General features: G+C 38.2%; 1 protein-coding gene across 5 annotated transcripts in view; it reads left to right on the top strand.

The window, feature by feature from the left end:
- The window catches only part of LOC128015437 (arf-GAP with GTPase, ANK repeat and PH domain-containing protein 1), a 158,132-nt gene that overhangs the window by 28,909 nt on the left and 104,526 nt on the right, over positions 1-24,697 (top strand). The window contains exon 1 of one of the 5 annotated variants that reach the window (XM_052599259.1): positions 13,177-15,091. The exons of 3 other annotated variants lie outside the window; for them this stretch is intronic. In XM_052599259.1, the coding sequence (XP_052455219.1) occupies positions 13,828-15,091 (1,264 nt within the window). In that variant the 5' untranslated portion in view covers positions 13,177-13,827. Of the gene's footprint in view, positions 1-13,176; positions 15,092-24,697 lie in introns of those variants that run through there. One more of the 5 variants, XM_052599261.1, reaches the window with a different exon arrangement.

Raw genomic sequence — 24,697 nt, 5'->3', positions numbered from 1 at the left:
TGTGTGTCTCAGTTTGGCTGCAATTCTAGGTCAGACTCCTGTCTCGCATTATTTGTGCTTGCTCAAAGACGGCGCCACATCTCCCTTGTTGATACACCGCTACTTCAGGGGTCCTACTGTGGAGCGAGGGGGCCCGGCCAGCAGTGCCTAAACAGCCAATTTGCAGTAATTAGCCTAAATTTGTAAGTGCACTGAAAATATCAGTGTGTGCATGTATCTGGTAGGATTTGTGATCCCAAGTTTTTTAGCTTTAATGTTTAATGACGGTGTAAATGGTTTATAAAACACAATGATATCTTTAATGCATAAATGATATGAATGAAAGTTTATACAGTATTAGATACCATGTTTTTGGTTTGAGAACTAACTAGATTCACGCCTCGTTGTGTATTTTATTAGTGAAACATGTCAAGACTCTAAACAGAGTTCAGAACTTTAAAGCTTAATAGTGCATTTTAGTATAGCCTATATACTTGCAACATTCAGTCAAGAATGAAAAACTATGTTTTCTTTAATTAGTAATATATGTTTAATAATTCATAGTCTCTAGAACAGCATTTCTAACAGAGATCAACTCAGTTCACTTCTTGAAGTCGCACGCACACACACACACACACACACCGTGAATGATAATATTATCTCTCATAGGCCTCTAATGATGCCTCCAGGGCAGGAGTTTGTGTGTGTGTGTGTGTGTGTTTACGTAGGATGCTGTTCTTCCCAATTCTCTATTCTGCTTTATTACATTCTTTTTTTTCTCTCTGACCAATAGAATATCTGACACTTTTACTCTTCCTTGCCCACTCGCTCTCTTCTACTTTTTTCCCCTTACCATCCCTTGTTTGTTCTGCAGCGGTCTCATTTAGCAAACACACCATTGCCTGTGTCTGGTATTGCCGTCGTACCATTGTGCATTTGTTGGGTGTGTCTTGTAGGTGACTGGTGGAATTCTGGGACTTAAGTGTGTGTGTGGGTCTTCATTTTATGGGAGACTGACAGCTACTTAATGAAAAGGAAAGTGTTTGCACTCTGTGGGTGTAGGGCTTCTGTGACCGCTGATGTGGAGCGGGCTTAACACAGTGGATGTCATTGTTTTTGTTTTTTTTTCTTAAAGAATGTGAGAAGGATTTCTTTGAGATAAGCATTTCTTTGAGACGTGTCCAGGACATTTCCTTTTAAACTCTTTATAACCTAAATAACTGATACTGTGACTTCCTCTTTCTGTTATCATATAATGGAGCACACGTGTCAACAGGCAAGGGTTGCAACATCCATTTGTAAGGCCTTTGTCAAATTGGGACTTAAAGTTCACACTAGTGACTAGTTTGTAACACTGTTCTTTATTTGGGTGGTCTTAAGGAAGAACTTAGATGGTAGCTTGTTAGCTCTCCATAAGTAATGTGTAGTCGCATATGATTTTTAACCTTTATTTGGACCATTAAGAATATATATATATATATATATATATATATATATATATATATATATGCTTTCATATTCTTCTGGAAAAAATACTGGTTTTTATAAAAATTTGTTTTTAACATTGATAAGAGATATTTCTTGACTTCAAATCAGCATATATTATTAATTTCTGAAGGATCTTGTGACACTAAATACTGGAAAAATGACTTGAATTTTTTAAAAATATAATATATTAAAATAGAAAACAGTTATTTTATATTGCAATAATATTTCACAGTATGAGCTGCGAGACTGCTGATCTCTGGTGCACTTCTGTATGAACAACCCTGTGTGCAAGAGAAAAGATTGGTCCGTCTAAAAATATCTTTTTTTTTTCGCTATTATGTTTTATTTATTTTGATTTATAGATATATTTTGAGGGAAAATCCACTGCCAACTTGCATTGCTGACATGTTGAAAGGCTTCCTGTGTTCTGAAGGAATCTGATGGAGTTCAGCCAACTTAATGTCCTGTTTTTCTGAACACTAGGCACTTCCTCTCGCTGCTTTTCTATTCCCATCATGTTTTTCGTGAACGTGTGTGGTTCATCTGCAGTTTCATCGCCAACACTGTTGATTTCTGTACAAAAAGAATGTGAGTCTCCTCTCTTTACACTAATTTAGATTAGTCTTTACCAAATTTGAGATGTCTGTAATAAAACACACCTGATTCAAACCTCATACCTTCAGATTCCCCCCATTTTCCCACACTTTATATTCTAATGTATGTTAAGGCAGGATCTGTTGGATGTTTTTATATATAGTTCTTTTTTTTCTTTTTGTGGAAAATATTGAAACATGGTAAAACAATAATGAGAGGGCTTTTATTATACTATCAGTAGGATACACAAAGTAATAATATATAAATAGTAAGATAATTTTATTTAGTAGTCTACCATTTACAGTTTTTAATCCTTTTTTTTTTAATCCTGTTTTTCCAGTTAGTCGCTTCAGTCTAGTCCAAATAAGAATAATATCCCATTAATTTGATCACTTTATGAGCACAGTTTACTGAAAATTTCGCTATTCACAGAAATCTCTGCTTCATTGCTATGCAATGTTCTGTAAAGCTAGTCTGAGTTAGTAACGCTACCCAAGAGATCGAGCTGTTTTGCTGTAATATGTCGTCTCTAATTTGGTACGAGACAAGTTGTTTTCTCAGTAACATTGATGGTTTTAGATGGAAAAAGGAGCAATGCCACAGTCATAATTATAGGCTCCAAATTCCCTCAAACAGACATTTTTCTATATTTATACGCAAGCCTGAATTTGAGACGTTATTGCTAGATCGGTAATGCTTGCCATCTATCTGTTGACAGAAGGAAGTTTGGCAACGGGTGTCCAGACGGACTTAAAAGAGATGAATTGAAGCTTAGCTTTTGTTGCTAACATGTGTGACTCTGGGCTGTGTTGCGTAGCGACAGCTAGATGGCATCAGAATATTGAGTGACCTGCGGCAGGCTGGACTGAGCTGAGGAGCTTTTGTCCACACTTACTGACATGAATCTTCTAACACAAATCATATTTACAGATAGTGTTAGTACTTTGTCGTAAGGTCATTTGCTTGTTCAGTGTGATCGATAGCGGTTTCAGTTTAGTATTACCTTTTAATTCCATTCGGTCCTTCCACATCAGATCCTTGTCAGGTTTTGGGCTGTAGCTCAGGTTTTATCTGGTGTAAATCTAATGCTCAGTGTCAGATCGGATGTGCGTTGTGCAGCTGGCCAAATCCTCTTTAAAATAGGGTCATGCCAAGAAACTTAATCCTGCTTCCTACACTCGCCCCATCAGCCCCACTTCCTGTCCAGCGCTAGGCCAGGGTGGCATCCGTACCACTTTACCCACAGAAGTGTTTTTTTTTTACTTAATATTTTTTTTTCCATGCAAAACTGTGTATTAAATGATTTATACTATGCTTTTTTTTCTGCAATATAATAAACAGTTAAAATTGTAAATTGTGTTTATATACTGTATAGTGATTTGTGGTGGACCAAACAGCTGCAGTAATTAGATTAGATTAGATTCAACTTTATTGTCACTGCACATGTAGGTACAAGGCAACGAAATGCAGTTAGCATCTAACCAGAAGTGCAATAAGCAGTAAGTACAGAATAAAGGTCTATAATATGTACAATAACTATACAGGTAAGTATTATGGACATAATTTACAGATATTAAATACTATAAGCACGATATACAGATAGGTGTACTATGAACATACTATACAGATGGGCTATGTAAAAGTGTATGTACACTATAGGCAGAACTATGAACATAATTTACAGTATTGCAATGGAGAGTAAAGTGCATAGAAAATATTACAATGTGCAAATGGATTATACAGTGTTCCTGGATGAACAGACAGTAGTGCAAGTAATAACAAGTTACTGTTTTTTGCTTGTTGTGAATAAATAAATAAATCAGTCACAGTGTTGAAGAGGGGGAGGAGTCTATGTGTGTGGTGTGGGGGGTGTTGAGGGGTGTCAGAGGGCAGAGTTCAGCAAGGAGACAGCTTTAGGGAAAAAGCTGTTCCTGAATCTTGTGGTCCTTGTCCGGAGGCTCCTGAAACGCCCTCCGGAGGGGAGGAGGTTAAACAGTTTGGGTCAGGGTGAGAGGAGTCCTCCAGAATGCTGCGAGCTCGACGTAGACAGCGTTGCCTCTGGATGTCCTTAAGAGCAGGAAGTGGTGTCCCTGTGATGCGCTGGGCAGTTTTCACCACCCTCTGCAGTGCCTTGCAGTTTATTCAAATTAAATTGTTTATCACAGATTTTTGGTGTAAAGAGCCTTTAACAATTGAAGAAGATCATAGTGAGATTTCCATTTTATTTGAATTAATTGAGGAGCCCTTTAATTATTAGGCAGATTGCTTTCCTTACACCATATTTTCCTCATATCTGTAAATCTGAGTCAGTATTTTGGCTGAGTACCGCTGAGTTTGAATGTGAACCGTGAGTGAGTTCAGGATGTTTTATTTTTAGGCAGGTTTGTGATTGGAGGGGGCTTGAGAGACAGAAAGAGCATATGGTGTGATCTGTGAAGGGTGATTAAGTGTGGGTGAAGCCAGGAGCACTGCAGGGGTGCCCGGGGGGTCCACACTGTTCCTGCCCCACTTTGGTTGGCATTGCGGCTGTGCAGTTCTGATAAGATTGCAGACACATTTGGAATGTGCCTTATTGTAGGTTTACACTGATTCAACAGTATCCGGTCATGTGCTGTAATGTGCAGAAGTGTGTGCATTTGTGTATTTGTGAACTTGGCCTCTGAACTCCAGCCCTTCCTCCACCTGCTCATGAATATGTAATGTGTGTGCTAAATGCCACACTGAAACTACATGGCTCATGAATAATTAATGCCTGTATGTATGTAGCAACATGACTCAAATGTTAGCCTGAAGCCCTTGAAATGACTTTAAAGCTGCTATAAAGAGGGCCAAACACATCTGATCACTATTTGAAGCCTTGGTTTGACCTTCCACCTTGCCTTGCAAGAAAGTGGTGTCTTAAAATTTGTTGTGTGCACAGTATAATGTAGTATAGAGATCATAGACTATTACTAATGAATGTTTTTCTTTCTCTTTTATGTCATCTTGATTTCCTTGACGTAATCCTCAAAGGTAAGATATGTTTTATTTTTTGATTTATATCAAGTAAAGCTATCAAGTGCATTCTGTTTTTGACCAATAATCCTCGCCCGGGGCCCCGGCCCTCTAGAGAGCCTCAGCAACCTTCCAGGGGGCCACAGGATGACATAAAATATTATATAGTTAATAAATAAATAAGTTATTTAAATAAATAAATATGTATTTTTATCATTATGATGTTACAATATTCCAACTCCAGTATAAAAAAAAGAAAATAAAAAAAAGTTGGCATCACTGGTGTAATGCTAATATTTAATGCTGAGACGCTGCTTTGAAACAGTCTGTAAAGTATTACCGTATTTTCCGGACTATAAGTCACACTTTCTTTGATAGTTTGGCTGGTCCTGCGACTTATAGTCAGGTGTGACTTATTTGTTCAAATTAATTTAACATGAACCAAGAGAAATGAACCAAGAGAAAACATTACCATCTCTGGCCACGAGAGGGCGCTCTATACTGCTCATTGCTCCTGTAGTCTACCACTGAAGACATAGAGCGCCCTCTCGCGGCTGGAGACGGTAATGTTTTCTCTTGGTTCTTGGTTCTAAATAAGTGCGACTTATAGTATAGTGCGACTTATATATGTTTTTTTCCTCGTCATGACGTATTTTTGTACTGATGCGACTTATACTTAGGTGCGACTTATAATCCGAAAAATACGGTAATGAAGTCAAGATGTAAACTGCCATCAATAGGTTTAATGTTCTAGATTGAAATCCACATGTGAGAATGCAAAAACAGAGCCCTGTTGTTATTTTTAACTATTAAAAATAGTTTTCATTAATTGAAAGCAGAAATAAGATATAAATATAAGATGGAACAACATAATATTAATGATAGTTAAAATTATAAATATATAACACTAAATAACACTGAAACTCATAGACAGAGTTTTCTTATCGGTTGTGATTTATGATTGATCATCACACAGCATTTTCATGTTCATTGTGGACAGACAAGTTTCTTATAGCTGAAATCTTGTTTTTTAATAACTCATGACATAACGTTTGACTAAAATGCTAAAATATGTCATGAAAGGTGTGATTTCCTTGAAGATCTAATCAAATCTAAATCTGTGTCCAATCTTGCCATGTCTAAATGCATTTGAGCAAATCTATATGCTACTTTCTGGGAATGTTAGTTATATCTGCTGTTCTTGTAATATTATCTGATGTTCATATGTTCCTATATTTATGCTGTTATGTATGTTACCACCTTCTATTCTTGTGCTTCGTGTTATCTGATTTTCCTGTTTGTTTTCCTGTTATCTGTCACGTTTAGCAATATCTGTTATTTCCAGAGTGTGTGTGTATTTGTGTGTGTGTGTGTGTATATATATATATATATATATATATATATATATATATATATATATATATATATATATATGTATTTTATATATATATATATATAATATATTATTATCTGCATTTCCTTTAGTTTAGTATCATGTTTTGATCTGTTCTTTGTCTATTTGTAGCTTAGGCTTTGCACATATCTAGTCCCTTTATATTTTTTACGTTTGTGCTTTTGAGTGAATTGTGTATGTATCTGTGCCCATATTCCAGGGTGTGTGTGTGTGTGTATATGTGTGTTCCAGCAGGGGTCTGTATTTTCTGCTAACTGACCCATTTTCCACCGCCTCATGGGGTGTGGGGGGGATGAATGGCAGCGTGGTGCTTCGCTCTTTCAATCTCTTTTCTCATCAAAGAGAGAGAGAGAGCTTCTCAAATGCACCTTATTCCGTGTTAAAATCCCTCTATCCCAGCATCCCCACATCAGCTTCATCGCAGCTCTGTTGGTGCTTTCATTACTGTCTTTTAATGTCTAAACAATCACCCTATAAAGTTTTTAAACGGGTTTGCGTGAGCTGACACAGAAAAGCCTAGCATTTCTCCTGTGTTGCAGAGCTGCGATTCATATTTAATGCGGGGAGTGTGTGTCGATGCGTAGGAGGGAAGCTGCAACCGAGGGTGCGTTTTTGAACGTAGAAAGAGCACGAGAGTGTCTTTTTGTATTCCACTGCAGTGTCAATTCCCTTTCGGCTTTGCTAGTTTTCTGATCTCCATTTTAGCAGTGACCTGCAAAAACGCTAACATAGAACAAGTCTCTCAACAGCATTTAGTTTCAGTTTCTGAGCTGTAGAGTCAAGGTTGATGAAAGGTCTGGAAGTAAAATCTATCCTCAGAAAAGTAACCTATGTGACTGTAACTACGATCATGGCTACAGGAAGGAGGAGACGGGAACCGGTGAACATTTAAACTTAAAACTTTAATTAATAAATAAACAACCACAAAACAAAAGGAAAAGCAGCAGCCCCTCATGGACGACTGCTGAATAAAACAGAACAGAACTAGTCCAGGCCTGGCCCTCTCTCGTCTCGTCCTTCGCTGTCGTCGCTCCTCCGTGGGACTCGAGACCGGTGAATGGCGCAGGTGTCGCTCATTACCTCGCTGTTGTCTCGGCCCTGCCCCACACCTCATAGTGACTGTCATATGACAGACAGGATCATATCACACAAAGTTTTGCCACGGACATGGTTTCAGTTAACTTGAAGTTCAGTATCCGTAAGACTTGTAGTTTTCTGAACTCAGTGGTGCAGTGGAGGTCTTGTTTTGAAATAACCTCTTTATTAGCTCTTTCTGCAAAAACGTACAATTACATTGACCGATTTTGATTGTTTTTCCATACCAGATACACATTCTGCTTTCCTTCTGCTTTTTATAGAATAAAAATAATAGTATATACATTAATCAGGTCATGACACATTAGGGCTGAAACGATTCCTCGAGTAACTAGATTACAAAAAATGATCGAAGCAAATACCTCTGCCTCTAAGCCTCTTTAAATTTTTTTTTAAATCTCACATCAGGTTCTTTGGCAATGATTTTAATGTGACAACGAGTTTACGTCACCCACAAAGCGGAAGGAGACACAAGCGCTGCGTCCGAAATCTCATACTGCAAGGAGTCAGCAGTGTTTTGATTTGAGGGCGATCAGAATTCAGAATTTGAATTCAGCATCTGCTGTCTCTCTAAATAAGACGTGAACACATGAACAACATCTCCAGATCTGCTCTGACAGTCACTTCATGAGCTTTTGACCGTTTGAGTTGAGTAAAACTAGCGTCACATCACACTGTAAAGGCACGCCAACCCGTCAAGATAAAAGTCCGGTTAAAGACTGTTGTTCAGCAGAATGTACATAGCCTACTACTAAAAAATAAAAAAATCTAAGTTTTAATCACATAAGATTTCTTACATGTTTTATTTTTTATAGTAAATCCCCTTTGTTTACCAAAAAGTTAAGTAAATTTTAAATAATTAAAAGATAAATTTATGTTTTATGTGTTTAATGTGCATCTCAGAAAATGCTTTATTTAAAACCCCAACTGAATGGCACTTAAATGTACTTAATTCATCTGTCAACTTTATTGTCATTGTTCACAGTACAAGTAAAGACAATAATTAAATGCTTATTTTTGCATTGCATTCTATGCATTTAAAAAATAAATAAAATAAAAAATCTAAAAAAGGAAACTTAGTTGTTCATTTTAAGAGACCCATGAGTCTTATTTTCTCTTGCATAATTAATATTGCACTTTAATTAAGCAAAAACAAATTTTATCCGATTACTCGATTAATCGATGGAATTTTTGGTAGAATACTCGATTACTAAAATATTCGATAGCTACAGCCCTAGCAGATACACATTCTTTCTCAGCCGCAGCCAGGGAACACTGTGGGTGCTTTCCTTCTGCTTTTTATAGAATAAAAATAATAGTATATACATTAATCAGGTCATGACACACATTACATAACAAAGAGTTTTGTCCAAGGCTTCCTCACTGTGCCAGCAGATGGTGTCAACCTACAAGGATTTCATTTGACTTGCCATTAAATAAAAGAATTGGTTTTATTTATTTTTTCTGGAAGTCAGATTCACAGTCTGTAACCAGGTAAATTGTTAAGGTAATTACCTTTTTCTATATTAATATTATATTTATATATATATATACAATTTTATATATTTCATTGCTTGATTAATTTATATTGGGTGTGTGTGTATATGTATATGTGTATACAAACACACACACACACATATATATATATATGCATGTATGTATGTATGTGTGTATATATATATATATATATATATATATATATATGTATATGTATATGTATGTATGTATATATGTATATGTATATGTATGTATGTATGTATATGTATATGTATGTATGTATGTATATGTGTGTGTATATGTGTATATGTGTGTGTGTGTGTGTGTTCCCGATAACAAATATTAACTTTTATAAAAAAAAATTATTTTACTTATTTATTCACTTTATTTAATATTATTCATGTTATGTATAATTAGAATTATGTTTTTTTCCTATTAACAAATGTTCATAATTTATGAAATTATGTAAACATTTATTGTAGAGGTTAAGTTCATTAGAAATATGTTTGACAGACAAAATGATCTTTCCCGTGTGTTTAAGTAGCACATGTGCTTATTTTGCTGCTGATTTATTGCTTCATTACAATAAGAAAAGTTTCATTACAGGATCCTTCAAAACTGTTTGGTTTTATCATACAGTAAGTGCTGACATGAGCAAATCATGTAAAGACAGTCAAAAGTTCACACTGCTTTGGTCTATAAAGAGCTGAACAAGTGCCTGATCATCATAGCTTTTTATCTAAGAGTTTCTGTTTAAATAGTTGGACTTCCTCTTCTCCAGAGTCCCTCAGATTCTGCTCTTAACCAGAATTCACTTGTAGAACAATAGAGGAGCTTTGTGTAAGTAGTTTGTATGAGAACAGATATGAGTGATATCTCACTGTCTTTCTTTCAACCTGCCGGCTGGATTCTTGATAAAACAGTGATCAAGACATGGACTGAATCCTTGTTCTCTCACTGCTTTCTCCCCTCTATAAGCTTTAGCTAATAGTGTGGATCAGAGCTCTGTGCAGGCTGCACCTGTGAAGCTCTGTGGTCCGTATCGGGGATCTCACACGGTGCAGGAGTGATGAAACCCGCCAATCATGAGGCCTGTCAACACCCTGCCACTGGACCGCAGCAATAAACAGCTCTTTTTATTCTGAGCCTTTTATCTCAAATAAAAGTCTCTCCCTTGTGAGTCTTGCAGCAAATGGGCCAGAGAACACCTGAAGTATAATCAATATTTTAATTCAAATAATATATGCAATTGGATTGTATTTATTTGTCGAATATTATATTTTTTAGAGATTATATAAATATATTTAATATTGAACATTTACTGGTTATAAACCAATAGTATGTTAATTAAAATCTCACACATTTACAGTAGCTGTCTTCATGGTTTTTGCTGTATAAAACATTCTAGTTTGGTGCATGGTAAATGTGCGGGAATTACATCTATATATGTAGTCCGAAGCTCTCACAAAGCACTTTAAATCAGTGTGGGCTGAGAAGACAGAAGAAAAAGACAGGTGGTTCCTTGCATGCTACATTCTCTTCAAAGCGGGGCTCTTGAAATATAATTTCATTAAAGCTTCTTTCACCGTCTGGCCTGTAATTATCAGATTCCTGTCTTTCTTGGCCATGGATTAAAAAAGGAAGAAGCAAAGACCGGTCCAGAATACTCTAGATAATATTTACTTTGAAATAGATATACAGCTCTTTTTTTCCCCAGTGCTCTAAATTTGTGAGTATGAGCTCCAATTATGTTGTTTTTAGGATATTACAGTTTGCCAATTCACTGGTGCAGTTGAACTATGTGTGACGAGAGGCTTATTTCCCAAAGTTTGGGAGAACATCTGCATGTTTTGAAGACATGTTAGGCAAAATCTATTATCCAAAAGTGTTTGTAACTAGTGCAAGCAGCTCTGCTTTCTTTTCATGGCATGCAGTGGGAGATCTTACACTGGAGAATTTTTCTGCAATCAGTCAGGCTCCTGGGTTGTCCAGCAGTGTCGCATGCTGTTTCAAATAACTGTACTCAAACGTCATTTTTATTCAGCTGCATGCAGAAATATGCAGAAAGATTAATGTAATAGAACATAGAAACATAGGCTCTCGGTTATATATTTAATATGTAACGTGGAGTGTGTCTGCTTTATATTCCATTCTCTGTGTTCAAGTATTTTACGCAGGTCTGTGGTCATGCAGTCACATTGATGATAGACCATGTGAAGGGCGATGTGCTTCATCAAGAGTGTGTAGTGCATACCTAGGCTTCTAAGCTGGCTTCTCTTTTTGACAGTTCTGTGGCTGTGATGAAAGGACAAGGCATGTTTGAAGTCAGACAGCGTCGTGTACAGAGGTGTAGAATTGGCTTAAACTGATTTTCCATAGTCTCATATGGTGCACAGGTTTGAAGCTCCACAATCAGAGCAGAATTGAAGGAACTAGACCAAATTTGGTGTATAAATCTGACGTAAATAAAAACACACATTTAAATACATATATTTCATGAGGTTTGAGTTTTTATTTTAAATTAATTTTGCAATTTGTTTTTTAAGTTGAATAATATCAGCAGTATACAAGTGTGATATCTTAAAGTAAAATGTCTTATTACAAGAATGAAATTAATCTTAAAAAAGCAATTTGACATTTCTAGCATTCCTTTTTTAAATATATTTTAACTACTTTTTCTTTACATAAATATTACTATATAATATATTTAAGTGCTTAATATTTGAAAAAGCTGTTGTCCACTAAATCTAAATTATATGGTAAATATAGTAAAAAGACAAGGGGAAATTATTATTATTATTTTTCAGAAAATGTTATTTCTTTTTACTTTATAAATACAACACAGAACATTTTGGGGTCTTTAAATTGAAGCTCTTGTTGAAAATGTATAATGTATAATACTGTGTGTACAAGAGATCCGCAAAGTCCCATGTACATATTGGGATTTGTTTTGGTTTTATGGGAATATTGCATGTAAAAGAATCATGCCAATTAATTTCTTTGAAATGGAAATTGAAACTATTCTTCTTATGGGAATAGGAGATCAGTAGATGAAGACCGCTGGAGTAGATGGAAGCTTCACGTGGGGCAGGTGGGGCTCCCCTGGGTTAGAGAGAGGGCTGGGGGAGAGGTGATGCTAAGAAAAGCTGTACAGAATGGATCCTAATGAGCCTTTTCTAATCCGCCCAAATCTTTGTAACAATCCTACAAATGTCAAGCCGGAGTTTGAAGGCGAAAGGAAGACAGAGGGATTTGAGTGGTGAGATAAGTGGGGTAATCTTCAACACCCACACCTCCCTCCTCACAGACAGCAGGGAGTGATGGAGAGGTGGCCGGAGGGCAGATGAAAGTGCTGCTCCAAATATGATGTGATAGTCCAAATATACTCGTCTGTTAAATACTGCTTTGGCATTGAGAGAACTCGATTTTTATTAAGTATAAAAGAAAGCACAGTGAACCATTTTAATAGTTATCTTATTATTAATAATAATTACTAATAAATGAAATAAACCTGTGACATGTTATTCCCATCTCCTGTCCTTTTCTCAAAGTGATGCTTTTTTTTCTTAAATGCTAAAGCATCAATAAAACAAACCATTATCTCACAGTATTCGTGAATATGCGCAGTTTAAACGATAACATGTTGAAAAAAGTACTTTGTGTATTGTAGCGTGTTTTCTCTTTCTCATTTGAGCCCGGGTGGGTTTCAAGTTTTTGATGGACAGAGACGTGGAAACCCCACCCCCGCACGGCCGCTGGATAATGCGATGTCCCGGAGTGGATCACCCAGCGGAGTAGACTCGCTTCAAATTAATGCTCAGTGTTTTATCTTGACACGCCAAAGCAAATACACGCTTGTATTGCAGTTAAATTAATTTTAGCACTACTTTGTGTGCCACTGCTTAACATGTTTATGCGTAGCTACAGGAATTTATCTTCACAAGTACAACATGTGTTTGATATTTCTCTCAGGGACCAATTAGAATATTTTTCTGATTAAATGCCTGCATGTATTTCACATTGATTTATTGATTAATAATTCCCGTATGATAATCTGAATAAGTGATGCAAGTCGTATGAAACGACACTAGTGTGAAAATCCGTTCCGGGTTTTTCTTTGGCTCAGACTGGATGATTTGTGTGAGCACACACGGGGCAGAGAGAGGAGAGATACGGGTATGGATCCGTAGCTCTAGCCGCTGTCCGTCTCGATTCCCGGGACTGTCGTTATGAATACAGTGAGGCTCGAGCTTTGAGTCGTGCATGGTAGGTTTGAATGAGAGTAGGGACGCACAGCGGTGGGAAACAAAGGCGCGCACGCTTCGGTGCAAAGGAGCAAGCTGGCTGCGCGGCGGGGGATGCACGGGCACAATAGGGAAGACCACACTCTTCTGCTTTTAGGAGGACAGTGTTGCAATAACATTTCCCCTCCCAGACAAACAAGCCTCGCAGCGGGAAACAGGAATTTGAAGCCGGACTTTACTTTTCAGGCAAATGTTATGTGAACATGAGGACGGGCTTTGCACGGGACACCCAGGCGACTTGATGGGGCTCTTTCAGGATTTTTAAGAATGCGCAAATCGTCTTTTAAAAACGCACCAGCACAGCAAAGGAACATTTATCGCACCAACGCGATTTTGAGCTGAGATTTTTTAATATCATTATTATTATATTATTATGCGCTCTGGAGATCACCAGCTGTGGGTGAAATCACGCTAGAAACACATTTGACGGGAATTTATTTACTTGGATTTGGTTTCTGAAGAATGTACTTACTTGATGGTAATTACCCGGAAAGGATGGAGCGGGGTACGCCACAAAGAAAAACCGTGTACCGGATATCTTTGACACTAGTGAAAAAAGAAACTCTGCAGGATGGCGGAGGCTCAGCGCCCCGCCGGCTCGAGAACCCTAAAGTGAGCGCGCACCGGCGCGAGGGAGCCGCTGACGCTCCGCGCAGCTCTCCGCTGGAAGAACTGAAAGAAGTGGAGGACGAGACGGATGAATTTTATGCACACTCATACATGAGGAACTTCAGGACATTTAGTACTGGACATCTAGAGTTGGGCAGGTTGAAAATCCAAAGGAGGGCGCAACATTCACATAAAGACAAGGAATTAAATGAAACGTGCATCCTGCCAGAGAATGGACAGAGCAAGGTCATTGAAAATGGGGCACTAGTCCACAAAAAGGCAGATGATGTTGCTGAAAGTGACAGATTGAAATGTGATGTTGAACATGGAGAAATCTGCAGCACAGCTGCTTCTAATAGAGGAAGCACAGACATTCGAAAAAAAATCTTCAAGACTTCCCGGAGCACAGAGGAACCGGTCGGTACATGGTCAGATGATACCTCAGAGGAACCAAAGGGTGGCAGGACGGCCAAAGAGAGCTGTATCTCTTATTTGCTGGCTAAAGGGAATGGGAAGTCACCCAAACCAGCACCTGAAACTCCTCTGGTGAAGAGGCACCCGAGTCTGCTGCGGCGAAGCTTCAGCTTTCGCCACTGGACGGGTGGAGAGTTGATCCGCATTCGGGCACTTTCCAAAGAGAAGCACCACAGCAGCTCGGGCTGCATTGGCCACGATGGAGAGCACAGTCAGGCCCAGGCCGGCGTGGTTCTTCAAAACATGGCTTTCGCCGAGTCTGAGTCCACTGAGAAGCGAAACACCTTGGATGTGGGTGAGGTCCTGAGCAAAACTGGTTCTGTGACTGTAATGGGCCGCAGGGAGAGAATGAAGGGCAAGAATCGAACGCTGGACAACAGTGACCTGCTCAAGCTGTCGGATAAATCTTTAATGGACAAGGAGGGTTTCATTAGAGGGACAGGCTCCCGTTCCAGCGGACAGGAACGTAAACTCATTCGGTTCTTCAGCGGTATCTTCTCAAAGCGAGATGGGACATCCACGCCACTTAGCAGCCCCAGCAGCTGGGCTCTCCGGAAGAACAGCTTACTGGGAAGTCAGCGGAGATCAGAAATGAGCTACTCGCAGTCCAGCAGCGAAAGTGTTAACGGATGCCAGCCGGACGGTAATAGCTGTTACCTTTGCTCTATTTTTTTGGGCTTCATTTAGACATGTTATGAGGCAGGAGGATGCTCGGTTTGCTATTGTGGACTTAAGACGGTGGTTAGAGGATGCATGTTTGTTTTGGACGGGAAGGTGTTGTTAAGTCCACACTTCGCAGGCCACCTGTATTTGTGTTTCATTATGCTGCATTCTCACAGCTTACTCTGAGATCTGGCAGCCTTGTTTGCAATGGCAAGTGTTTACATTCTTGAACCATGAATGTAAAAACCCTCATTAAGCGCTGTATACGTTAGCCTGCTCTATATATTTTGCTGGCAATGCACAATGTCAGACTGACGGTTTCTCCCACTTGTGTTTCCTTCTGGAAGTTTAGAGCTTATATAAGTGGATTTGCACTATTCACACAAACACCGTTTTCCTTGTTGTTTCGGATCCATTATCTCACTGTCAGTGTTACTGGTGGCAGCAGGTCGTCTGTGCGAAGACCACCGCCCGCTAGTGTCATTAATATGGTAATGTAGAGCTGTTGTAGATATTGTGTATAGAGATTTGAATGGATTTCCACACACATCTACTGACTGAGGTTAGCAGAGCCTCAAGAAAGGGAGGTTGCCTCTGCAAAATATGCCTTTTAGACAGGGTTTTCCGAACTTTGGATCTCTTAGCGTGAAGATCCCCTCGCAAGGATCACCCATACTCAATTATAACCACAGCAATGAAATTCAGTCTTGAAAGACAAATTTATAGAGTCATATTATAGAGAATTAAATAACTGGCTGTTGTATTGCCATTGTATGCATTCTATTGCACATTATATTATCTGTAGAATACTAACTTTGAACTAAGTTGACTGATTAGAGCGATGTTTGGTGTTTGAACCTTTAAAATAATACAATTATTTTAGTTTTTTGCTTATTGTTAAAAAGTCAAGTTAAAATTATCCAGTCAAAATAAAATAATTGTGATGTATACTTCTCCTTTTATAAGGAGTGATTAGATAGCATAAAGAAACTGGAATGTCAGATTTTGGTACAATTATTAATAAATAAATACAATGAAATCTTAGCTGTTTAAAAACCAGTGCTTTGGGTCATACTGTCTGTTCCTGCATAGAATAGTGAGTGAAAAATCTTTCTGTTTGTAAAATGTTTAATTCAGAATTTTGTAATACAACGGTGATGCAGTCTTGATTAGACTGGAAGTGTGTGTCAGTGACGTAGCTCGACAGAGGGCTTATTTCAGGACAGTTAATGATCAGGTCAGGCATGTAGTAAAACCTTTAGTGTCTGTGGGGTGAGACGGCACCTTAGCTGATTAGCCGTTTCCACATTCCTCAGATTCCAGAGACATTCTTGACTCATCTGAAGAAATATATTCTTGCCAATTAGATAATGATCATCTTACATTAGAGCAGTGTCATGTTTCCTTCTAAATGAGCGGCTTCACTTGGAACTGTTTAATGATGCACTATTCTATCCGGTCTATTGTCATTGGCTGAAATTAATCTAAAACGGGTGGTTCAGGGATGATCATTTAAATAGTGTTATACAAAATGTAAGCAAATGGAGGCAATGATTATGAACAACAGTACTTTCTCAGCGCACTGTGCACGATGCACCAAAGCTTATTCACTTTCATTATAATGAAAAGTGTGGCCAGATTATTCTTTAAAAATGTATTTTTTTTAAACAATCTTTTGTTTTCCACATAAATTTCCTTTTTGGCCATTTTTAAGAGCTTAGCATGATGTATGTTCATTGCAAAAAGTTTATTCTACAATATGGTTGATTTTTAGGGATTTTAGCTGATCATTAGTAATTTGTGTAACACTAATTATAGTAAACCAATCAAATTCAAATTATGATTGCATTTCTTGAATGTTTTTTATTTTTGCTTTCAAAGCAAAACTATGTTCGGCATTAGGAGACGCCTTCCTCCTGCAAGGTTTATTTTTAGCTAGTTACTTGTTTCGTGACTCAGCCGGTGTATGTAGCTCTGACGTTTCCTCAGAATGCCACCTTGGAGTCATTAGTTTGCTTCAGTTCTGTTAGCATTGCTGTGTTAGCAGCCGGACAGGGAATGACTTTCATTCATTTGGCTCTGTGCGAGCAGGATGTGGGATATGAGGCACTGCAAAGTCAGTGTTATGTTGTCCTGCAGGGTATATTCCCAGATGGATTTGTTTATAGGCAACTGATGTCCTCAGAGGGCGCTTGCTGTCCTATAGCTTGGATGTGCAGCGAGGAATCATTCATAAAAAAAAAGGAGAAATGTGTATTGATTAGAGATGTATGTAATGATTCACTCAACTCAAAATGTCATACGATTCCCAATACGGATTTCACAATATGATTATCTCACAATTTTTTTTAATTATAAATAAAATGGTGTAAGTGCTTAGACAACTTTCTTTGCAAAGTTGAAATGTGACAAATAACAAAATTGCATTGAAATTTTAAAACCAATCTCAAATCAAATAAATAAATGTAAACGCAATAACCTGATTTCTGTCGGCTTATTGAAGGGCGCATGTGAGATATTTGACCGGAACGCAATGTTAGTGCAGATATAAGTGCATCTAGACTAGGGGTGTCCATGGTTAACCGGTTAACCGATTAACCGTTAAAAATTGCGTAACCGAGTGAAACATTTTGCTCGGTTAAGTGACGTCAATGGCGTGCATTGAATTTAGTTGTAATACATTTTTGCACCACCAGAGACCGCCAGAGCGCTCCCAGACATTTGTAATTTCCACAAGAAGAAGTCATTTTTCTAATATGAAGCGGGCAAAAAAAAAAGTACAGCGTTGGAGCACTTTAAAATTGAGAGCGACGGGGCAAAATGCAAGTATTGCAATACAGTGCTTAGATATACTTCAAGTACCACCTCGTTGTTGTAATCTCAACAGCCAACACCCGGGCATCATTAGGCCGGTCAGGACACACTGGATGCGTGGCGATGGGCGAAAGCATCTCAGCTGCGTGGCGTGTCTGTTTTTAATTCGGTTCCCATGTTAACAGGTTAGACTTCCAGACTGCCTGCGTGAGACGCGCGGCTCAGGCGCGGCTCGACGCGTGCATGCTAGAAATAGAACCGGCGCCTTGTTGGAAGCGTTTCCAGGCAAAATATAATAGGAAAATATGTTTATATGTCATTTTGTACACAAATACATAATAATTCATGACATTTTGATATTTGAAAGTCTATAGGTTGACATAAATTCAGATATAAATGTAATTAAAAAAAATAATCATCGATTTTCAAATATTGTACCTGTCAAACATATCATAGTCATAGCCTTAGCGAGGCGGCCGCGGAGCCTGCTTGTTACCTTCGCCTAAACACGGAAAGTTACATAACCATTACTAGAGCCTGTTCCTTTATAACATAGCCAAAGGTCGGTGTATATTTGCTTTATACATTTTAGGCTTATTCTCAAATACAGATTGTGTTAGTGGGCGGGATTATTAGGTAGTTTTAATAGGACAATTTGACCGGAGAGATTAAATTTTGTCGGACATTTCTTTTTTTTTTTTTTTTGGCCAATGTCTGGAAATTACCGGACAACGGAAACCCTGGCGCACACTATGGTTAACCGATTATTAACCGCTAAGGGCCTCGGTTAACGGTTAATGAAAAACTTGAAAACGTGCAGCCCTAATCTAGACAGAGCAAAAGTTTGCAGTAAAGAAAGAATGAAATATTTCACAAAATTATAAAAGTGTTCTCATCTAGTTCTTCAGAAGTAGTTCATTTGAGCCCGGGTGGGTTCAGTCAAAACGCTGCATTTATTACTTCATGAGAGGATAATATGAGCTGTAAGTTTAACATGTAAACCGGAAAACCTGGTTATTTTACTAAGCTGATATTTGTGAGTTATCAGCTTACTGGTGCACATGTAAATATGCTCAGTGTAGAGATGCATAATAAAGCACTGCTCACACACAGAGTAATCTGTCTCAAACCAAGCAGCTTCCTGTTGTTCAGCACAAAAAAAAAAAAAAAAAGATTATGAGAGAAATCTGTGTGGGGAAAGTTCGTCAGTTGTGACCTTCCTATCAATCTCCCGATCTCAAAGAGTCCTATTGGAATGACTGGATTTTGCCCATGAAGTTTCACAGAGCAACAGTAAATGTGGCCGCACCTTAAGAAAGATCTATCATTTTTGCCTCTCTTGATGTCTGAAGTTTCAACAAAATGTAATGCTAATGAAAAGCAGAAGTTGTAAAACCCCATATCATTGATGCTCCCAGGATGAAGTGGCTAGAGGAAGTAATGGCCAGTGTTTTTTACACTGAGTCATTGGGAAGTGTTGAAATAGAGCTAACTCTCAGCTTCCTCTGGAACAGAGTGATCACAAGGGTGTCCATTTCAGTGTTCTGCTCAGGTGCTAGCTGTTGGTAGGGGGAATTTGGTATATTATGGAATAGCTGGAGGGTCTGACCTGTGACTATCTGTCCCACTTCCCCCTCCCTCAACACGAGCCATCTATTGGTGTCAGGTATGAGTGAGTGGGTGGGCTTGTGTGTGTGACCTTCATCTACAGCCATGCAGAAGTAATGCTGGTCACATGTGGAACTGTGACATGCTGGATGTGATAAGAGCATGGCTGGAGTTTCTCATGGGATGAGTGTCTGAGAGCGGAGTGGAAGCAGACTTTCGTATGCACTCGCTTACACACACAAGTCAGATGTTTTTTTTTTTTTTTTTGCAGACAGTCATTGTCAGAAGTTGTCAGAAACTGGTCTGAAAGTCAAACAGTATTTACATGTTTTCAAACAGATTTTTGTTTGAGCAAGTAACAAGGTGTGAATTAGAGGTTAACTGATTTAACATATACTGATAGCTAGGTTGGACCACAATGGCCGGTAACCAATTAATCGATAGCTTTTAAAATAGATACTGTATATGAATTAATGAATTAACTTTATCACACACACACACACACACAAAGTACTGAACTATACTTTTAATTTGAAATACATTTTACATTGATCATTCATTTTATTTCATAGTTCATTAGTTAACAAATGCAAATTTAAAATATATGGGGGCATGTTTGAATGAGCCATTTTAGAATAGTCTTAAACTTGATAAATAATATCTTTTTGGATTTGAGACTTTAATCTTTGCAAATATACATATCTTTATGCACCAAGAGCTTGTAACACTCCAAAGAAAAATAAAAATTTCAATCGCATCATATGACCCCTTATAAGTCCATAAGTATAAATATAAATATAAATCCAAACAGTCTTGCTTAAAAAAGTATACTGAAGTGTTTTTTGCTTTCAAAAGTATACTCAACCACAGATGAGCGTGGACAGATGAGCTCGACACATACGCAGTACCACGGGGTGCACGGCTGTCTGCGAGCCCTCTTGATGACGAAAATAATGTAATGATGACGGTACGCGGACAGCCGAAATGCACATTAGCCTTTACGCGATCGGCAACAGGACGTTTTTGCCTTATTGCAACTCTCTGTTCTGGACTTGCACAAACTGCGTGCAATGCATTCATTTTCCAAAATGTAATTTCAGTGAAATTATGAAATCTGTTAATGGCCATTGACACGACCAGAGACTCTGAAGATGAACGTACAGAGAAAAGTACTGTAGCAGTCAAATCACTCACTGTTCATTATTAGATTAGATTAAACTTAATTGTCTTTATGCAGAGTACAAGTACAGAGCTAATGAAATGCAGTTAGCATCTAACCAGAAGTACAAGAATATAGTGTTTTATATACATAAAAGTGCAGAGTAAGTGAAGGCATTGTATGTACATTATGAAGAGAGCAATGTAGGATTATATACACATTATGAACGGCAGCAACGTGAGAACAGTGGTAATAAATACAGTTGGATGAGTGTGCAAAAGTATTGTTAATCAATGTATTATATGCAAAATAACAGTAGTGTAATGATATTTTTATAGAAATAGTTTACTGTGCTTTGTACAGTAACAACTGTAGACCGTTTACAGTAATAGCTAGAACAGTGTGCAGTCTGTGCAAAATATGAGTAGTGCAAATACATGTATGTAAAGTACTGTGACCAGTGCAGTAAAAGAGCAGGTGCAGGTTAGATTGGTGGTGTGGCGTTCAGAAGTGTCTCAGCCTCGGGGAAGAAGCTCTTCCTGAGCCTACTAGTGCGAGAGCGTAGGCTCCTGTAACGCCTGCCGGATGGAAGGAGGGTGAAGAGTCCATGGTTAGGGTGAGAGGCACCCTTGATGATGTTTCTTGGCCTGCCCAGACACCGCTTGTGATAAATGTTCTCGATGGAAGTTAACTGGGTGCCGGTGCACAAACTATAGGAAGAAAATCCTCAGTATTGATTTGGGGGTTTATATGAATGTGTTTCTGAGGGGAGCTGACTGTCTTCTGAAAAGTTTACGTGGTAAAATTTCACAAAGCTTGTCAGAGCATTCTGTTTTTGCTTCAAATTGGGTTATAATTAAATCAAATGATGTGTATGATTATTATTATATAACTAAATTTATATAATGAAATTATATGAATGATTTGAATAGGAATTGAATCTCATACCGGCCCATTCCGGGTTCAGTCCCGGAACGAGCTCTGTGTGAACAAAATGCTAGAACCAATGCTGTAACATATGTGTCGTAGTGATGACATAGTTATCGTGTAACTCTTTGAGTGGGTGTTTTAAATAATACAACCCTGCAGTTCCAGAGGGGCTATTACTAGTCTGTGTTTTAAATGCAGAGTGGTGTTCACCTAAAAAAAAATACTTAAAAAAAATAGAAATGTGCGCAAACTGGACTGAAGTAGAGACCACGGAGCTCTTCAGTATCTGCTTTGAGATTGTTCGCCTGCTCCGTGCAATGTCACGTGATGCGGTAGTGAATGAGCAAATTAAACACCAAATGCAACAGCGTGGTTTTTTGAGAGAGAAATCGCAGGTAATTCGTAAGTCTTAAGAAAATAAAGAAATCCACCAAGTGCTGGATCACAATGGAAAGAGCGGCAGCGGAAGATTTTATTGGCCTTTCTATGATTGATGATGTCACGTGTCATTTACGGGTTGTGTGTGAAAGCGCGCACAGATTCCGGGAAATCACTGGCAGTGTGAATGAACCAAAATCGAATGATCTGGGAATGATTGCCAGGACACATTTCCAGCTAATTTTCCAGAATCTCAGTATGAAAGGGACTCATGGTGTGTGTTGCTGCTGAATAGTAGTATTTAAATACTGTTAAAATATTTCAGTAGGTTGTTCTGTCTGCATCGGTGGAACAATGCACAACTAGGAACCATTAACAGAACCGAAAGTCATGAAAATAGTTTGGTTCTGGTTCTTATTTTAAATGTGACATGTTGAAAAAAAAAGAGAAGTAATGGGAAAGAAATCTGACAGTGGATTGCAGCCAGAGATGGATTGTGGAGTTGTACTGTATCCATGCAGCTGTCATCACTGAAGCGTGCTGTAGAACATGCACTCGACTCCAGAACAAAGGCACAGCAGGGACCAACTTAATGTGGCTTTTGTTTCCCATGTGCCGCGAGAGGAGGAAGTTAAGGAAAAGGATTGAGCTAAAAAAGTGAATTATTTTGTGAGGGTCATTGTTCTTGGAATTTGGTTGACACATGCTGGTTTTATTAGATCTAGTAAGCAGAGAACAGCTGGAAGTAGTAGGAAGAAAATCAGGGCTCACTGCAGGCCAGACTCAAACCTGCATCACCTGCTTGAGCAACACCTAAATCGTTGCACAATGATCTTTTTATTGAAGTGGTTTTATTGAGAAAAGAGGGTCTTCCTGGGCTCACTGCTAATAGTTGTGATCATAGACTAAGTGTGTGTACATCTCTGCAGTAGTCCGTTTTGGCTACTCCTGGCTCCGTACCACTGCAGAAGCAGTGCTTTGTAAAAATAACGAGCCCTTACCGAGTGAACAGTGATGGGGGGGTGGAGCGGACCATGTCTGAAACTCAGATGCACTCATCCTGCAGTGTTTTGTAGGTCAGTTTCTGCCTTTATGCACCATTTGGTAATTGAAACAGATGTGTTTATGTACAGAATCCATTGAAATGTTCTATTTTAAGTTTAATTAAGTAGTTTAATGTGTCTTACCTTTGCAGTCTGACTTCTCCAGCTTCGATGGGAGTCGAAGAAAGTTGGAGCAATGTTTACAGAATGAGCATCTCGATTCTGCTTGTGTTTCAGTGATGTACATTCATATGGTAGTAGTGTGTGTATTGTGTTTGTGATCGAGGGAGAACGACTGTTATAGCTCTAGGCGATAATACTGACCTGACCAGTGGAGCATGGGTGCTACACAAACTCACGCACGCGTGCTTACAAGCCTTCACTAACTATATGCTTTTTTTCTTTGATGAGGGATGACGGGAACACAAAAATAGAAACCTGCAGCAGTGCATACACTATTCTCACACACAATATTCTTATCTCATGGACTACTGTGCATTTTATATTGCCAAAGATTTGAAGTTTGGCTCCATTCACTTAATATTTATTTTAAATAATATTTGCTAAATTTAGAAATCTTCAACAAAAATTAAGATGAAAACAATTTGTATCTGAAAAATCTGTAACAAAACAGAAAAATCATCTTCAGATCTATTATATTATCTCTATAATAAAGAAACTTCTTTATTTTCACAAAGAAGTTTCTAAAAAGCACAAATAAAGAAGTAAACATTAAAATTTCAGCTTCATGGCATTAAATAGTTAATAGCCGACAGTACAGGTAAAAAAAGCTTTAGTTGCATTTGCCTTTCAAGTAGTAGACAGAACTGTTAAACAAAGACATTAAACTAGGCAATAAATCTCCTGTTTCTGACACTTATCGGCCAAACAGAACAATATTTTGGTAATGAGATATGATACGATAATTAAAAAAGGTCTAATATCATTGATATATCAGTATTAACCAGAATTAATAAAAATAAATGCCATGAAACAGTAACAATAATCACAATAATATATAATTTTGACAGTATCCATCATTCTATACACATTTTAATGGAAAATTTTAAACTACTTTAAAATAATTATTTTTAATAATTGTGAGGTTGAGGGTCTAGTATATAGATCAGCAGGGTCTTCATTGCATCCCATTCTTAGGTTCATTACCCTCAGACACCACAGCACGATCCCATTAAACACATGCTGTGTCTAAATACACATCTGCTTGTGTGTGAGAGGCACTGAGAGATCTGCGTGAAGATGGAGCAGGCAACCTGACATTTTTGTAGATTACTGAGTGTTTGGAAGCAGATTACATTCTACTATCTCAGTGTTTACACTCTCATAGACTCTAATGTGATCCAAGCTGGTATTAAGGTCAGTGTGTGTGTTTATGTCTGAGAGAGAGGATAAATTAGAGCTGTGCAACATGCTCAGAGGAAACCAGATGCTAAACAGCGGGAGCGAGTTTTGCAGCCTTGTTTGTAGACCATTGTCGTGATCATTAGCTAGAATTTTACGTTGTATTGTGTTGTGCGTCTGTGAGGGCTTCAGTGGCTGTTATTAGATGTGGTTCGACAGCTGTGAGAGTAGAGATGAGAGAAAAGAGTTTAGTTCCCCTACTAGATGAATCAGACTGATTCCCCACCTGACC

This window comes from Carassius gibelio, chromosome A6 (genome assembly GCF_023724105.1).
Source record: "Carassius gibelio isolate Cgi1373 ecotype wild population from Czech Republic chromosome A6, carGib1.2-hapl.c, whole genome shotgun sequence".
NCBI classification, from domain to species: Eukaryota; Metazoa; Chordata; class Actinopteri; order Cypriniformes; family Cyprinidae; genus Carassius; species Carassius gibelio.
The sequence above is the reverse complement of the archived record's forward strand: the minus strand, read 5'-3'. Positions and strand labels throughout refer to the sequence as shown.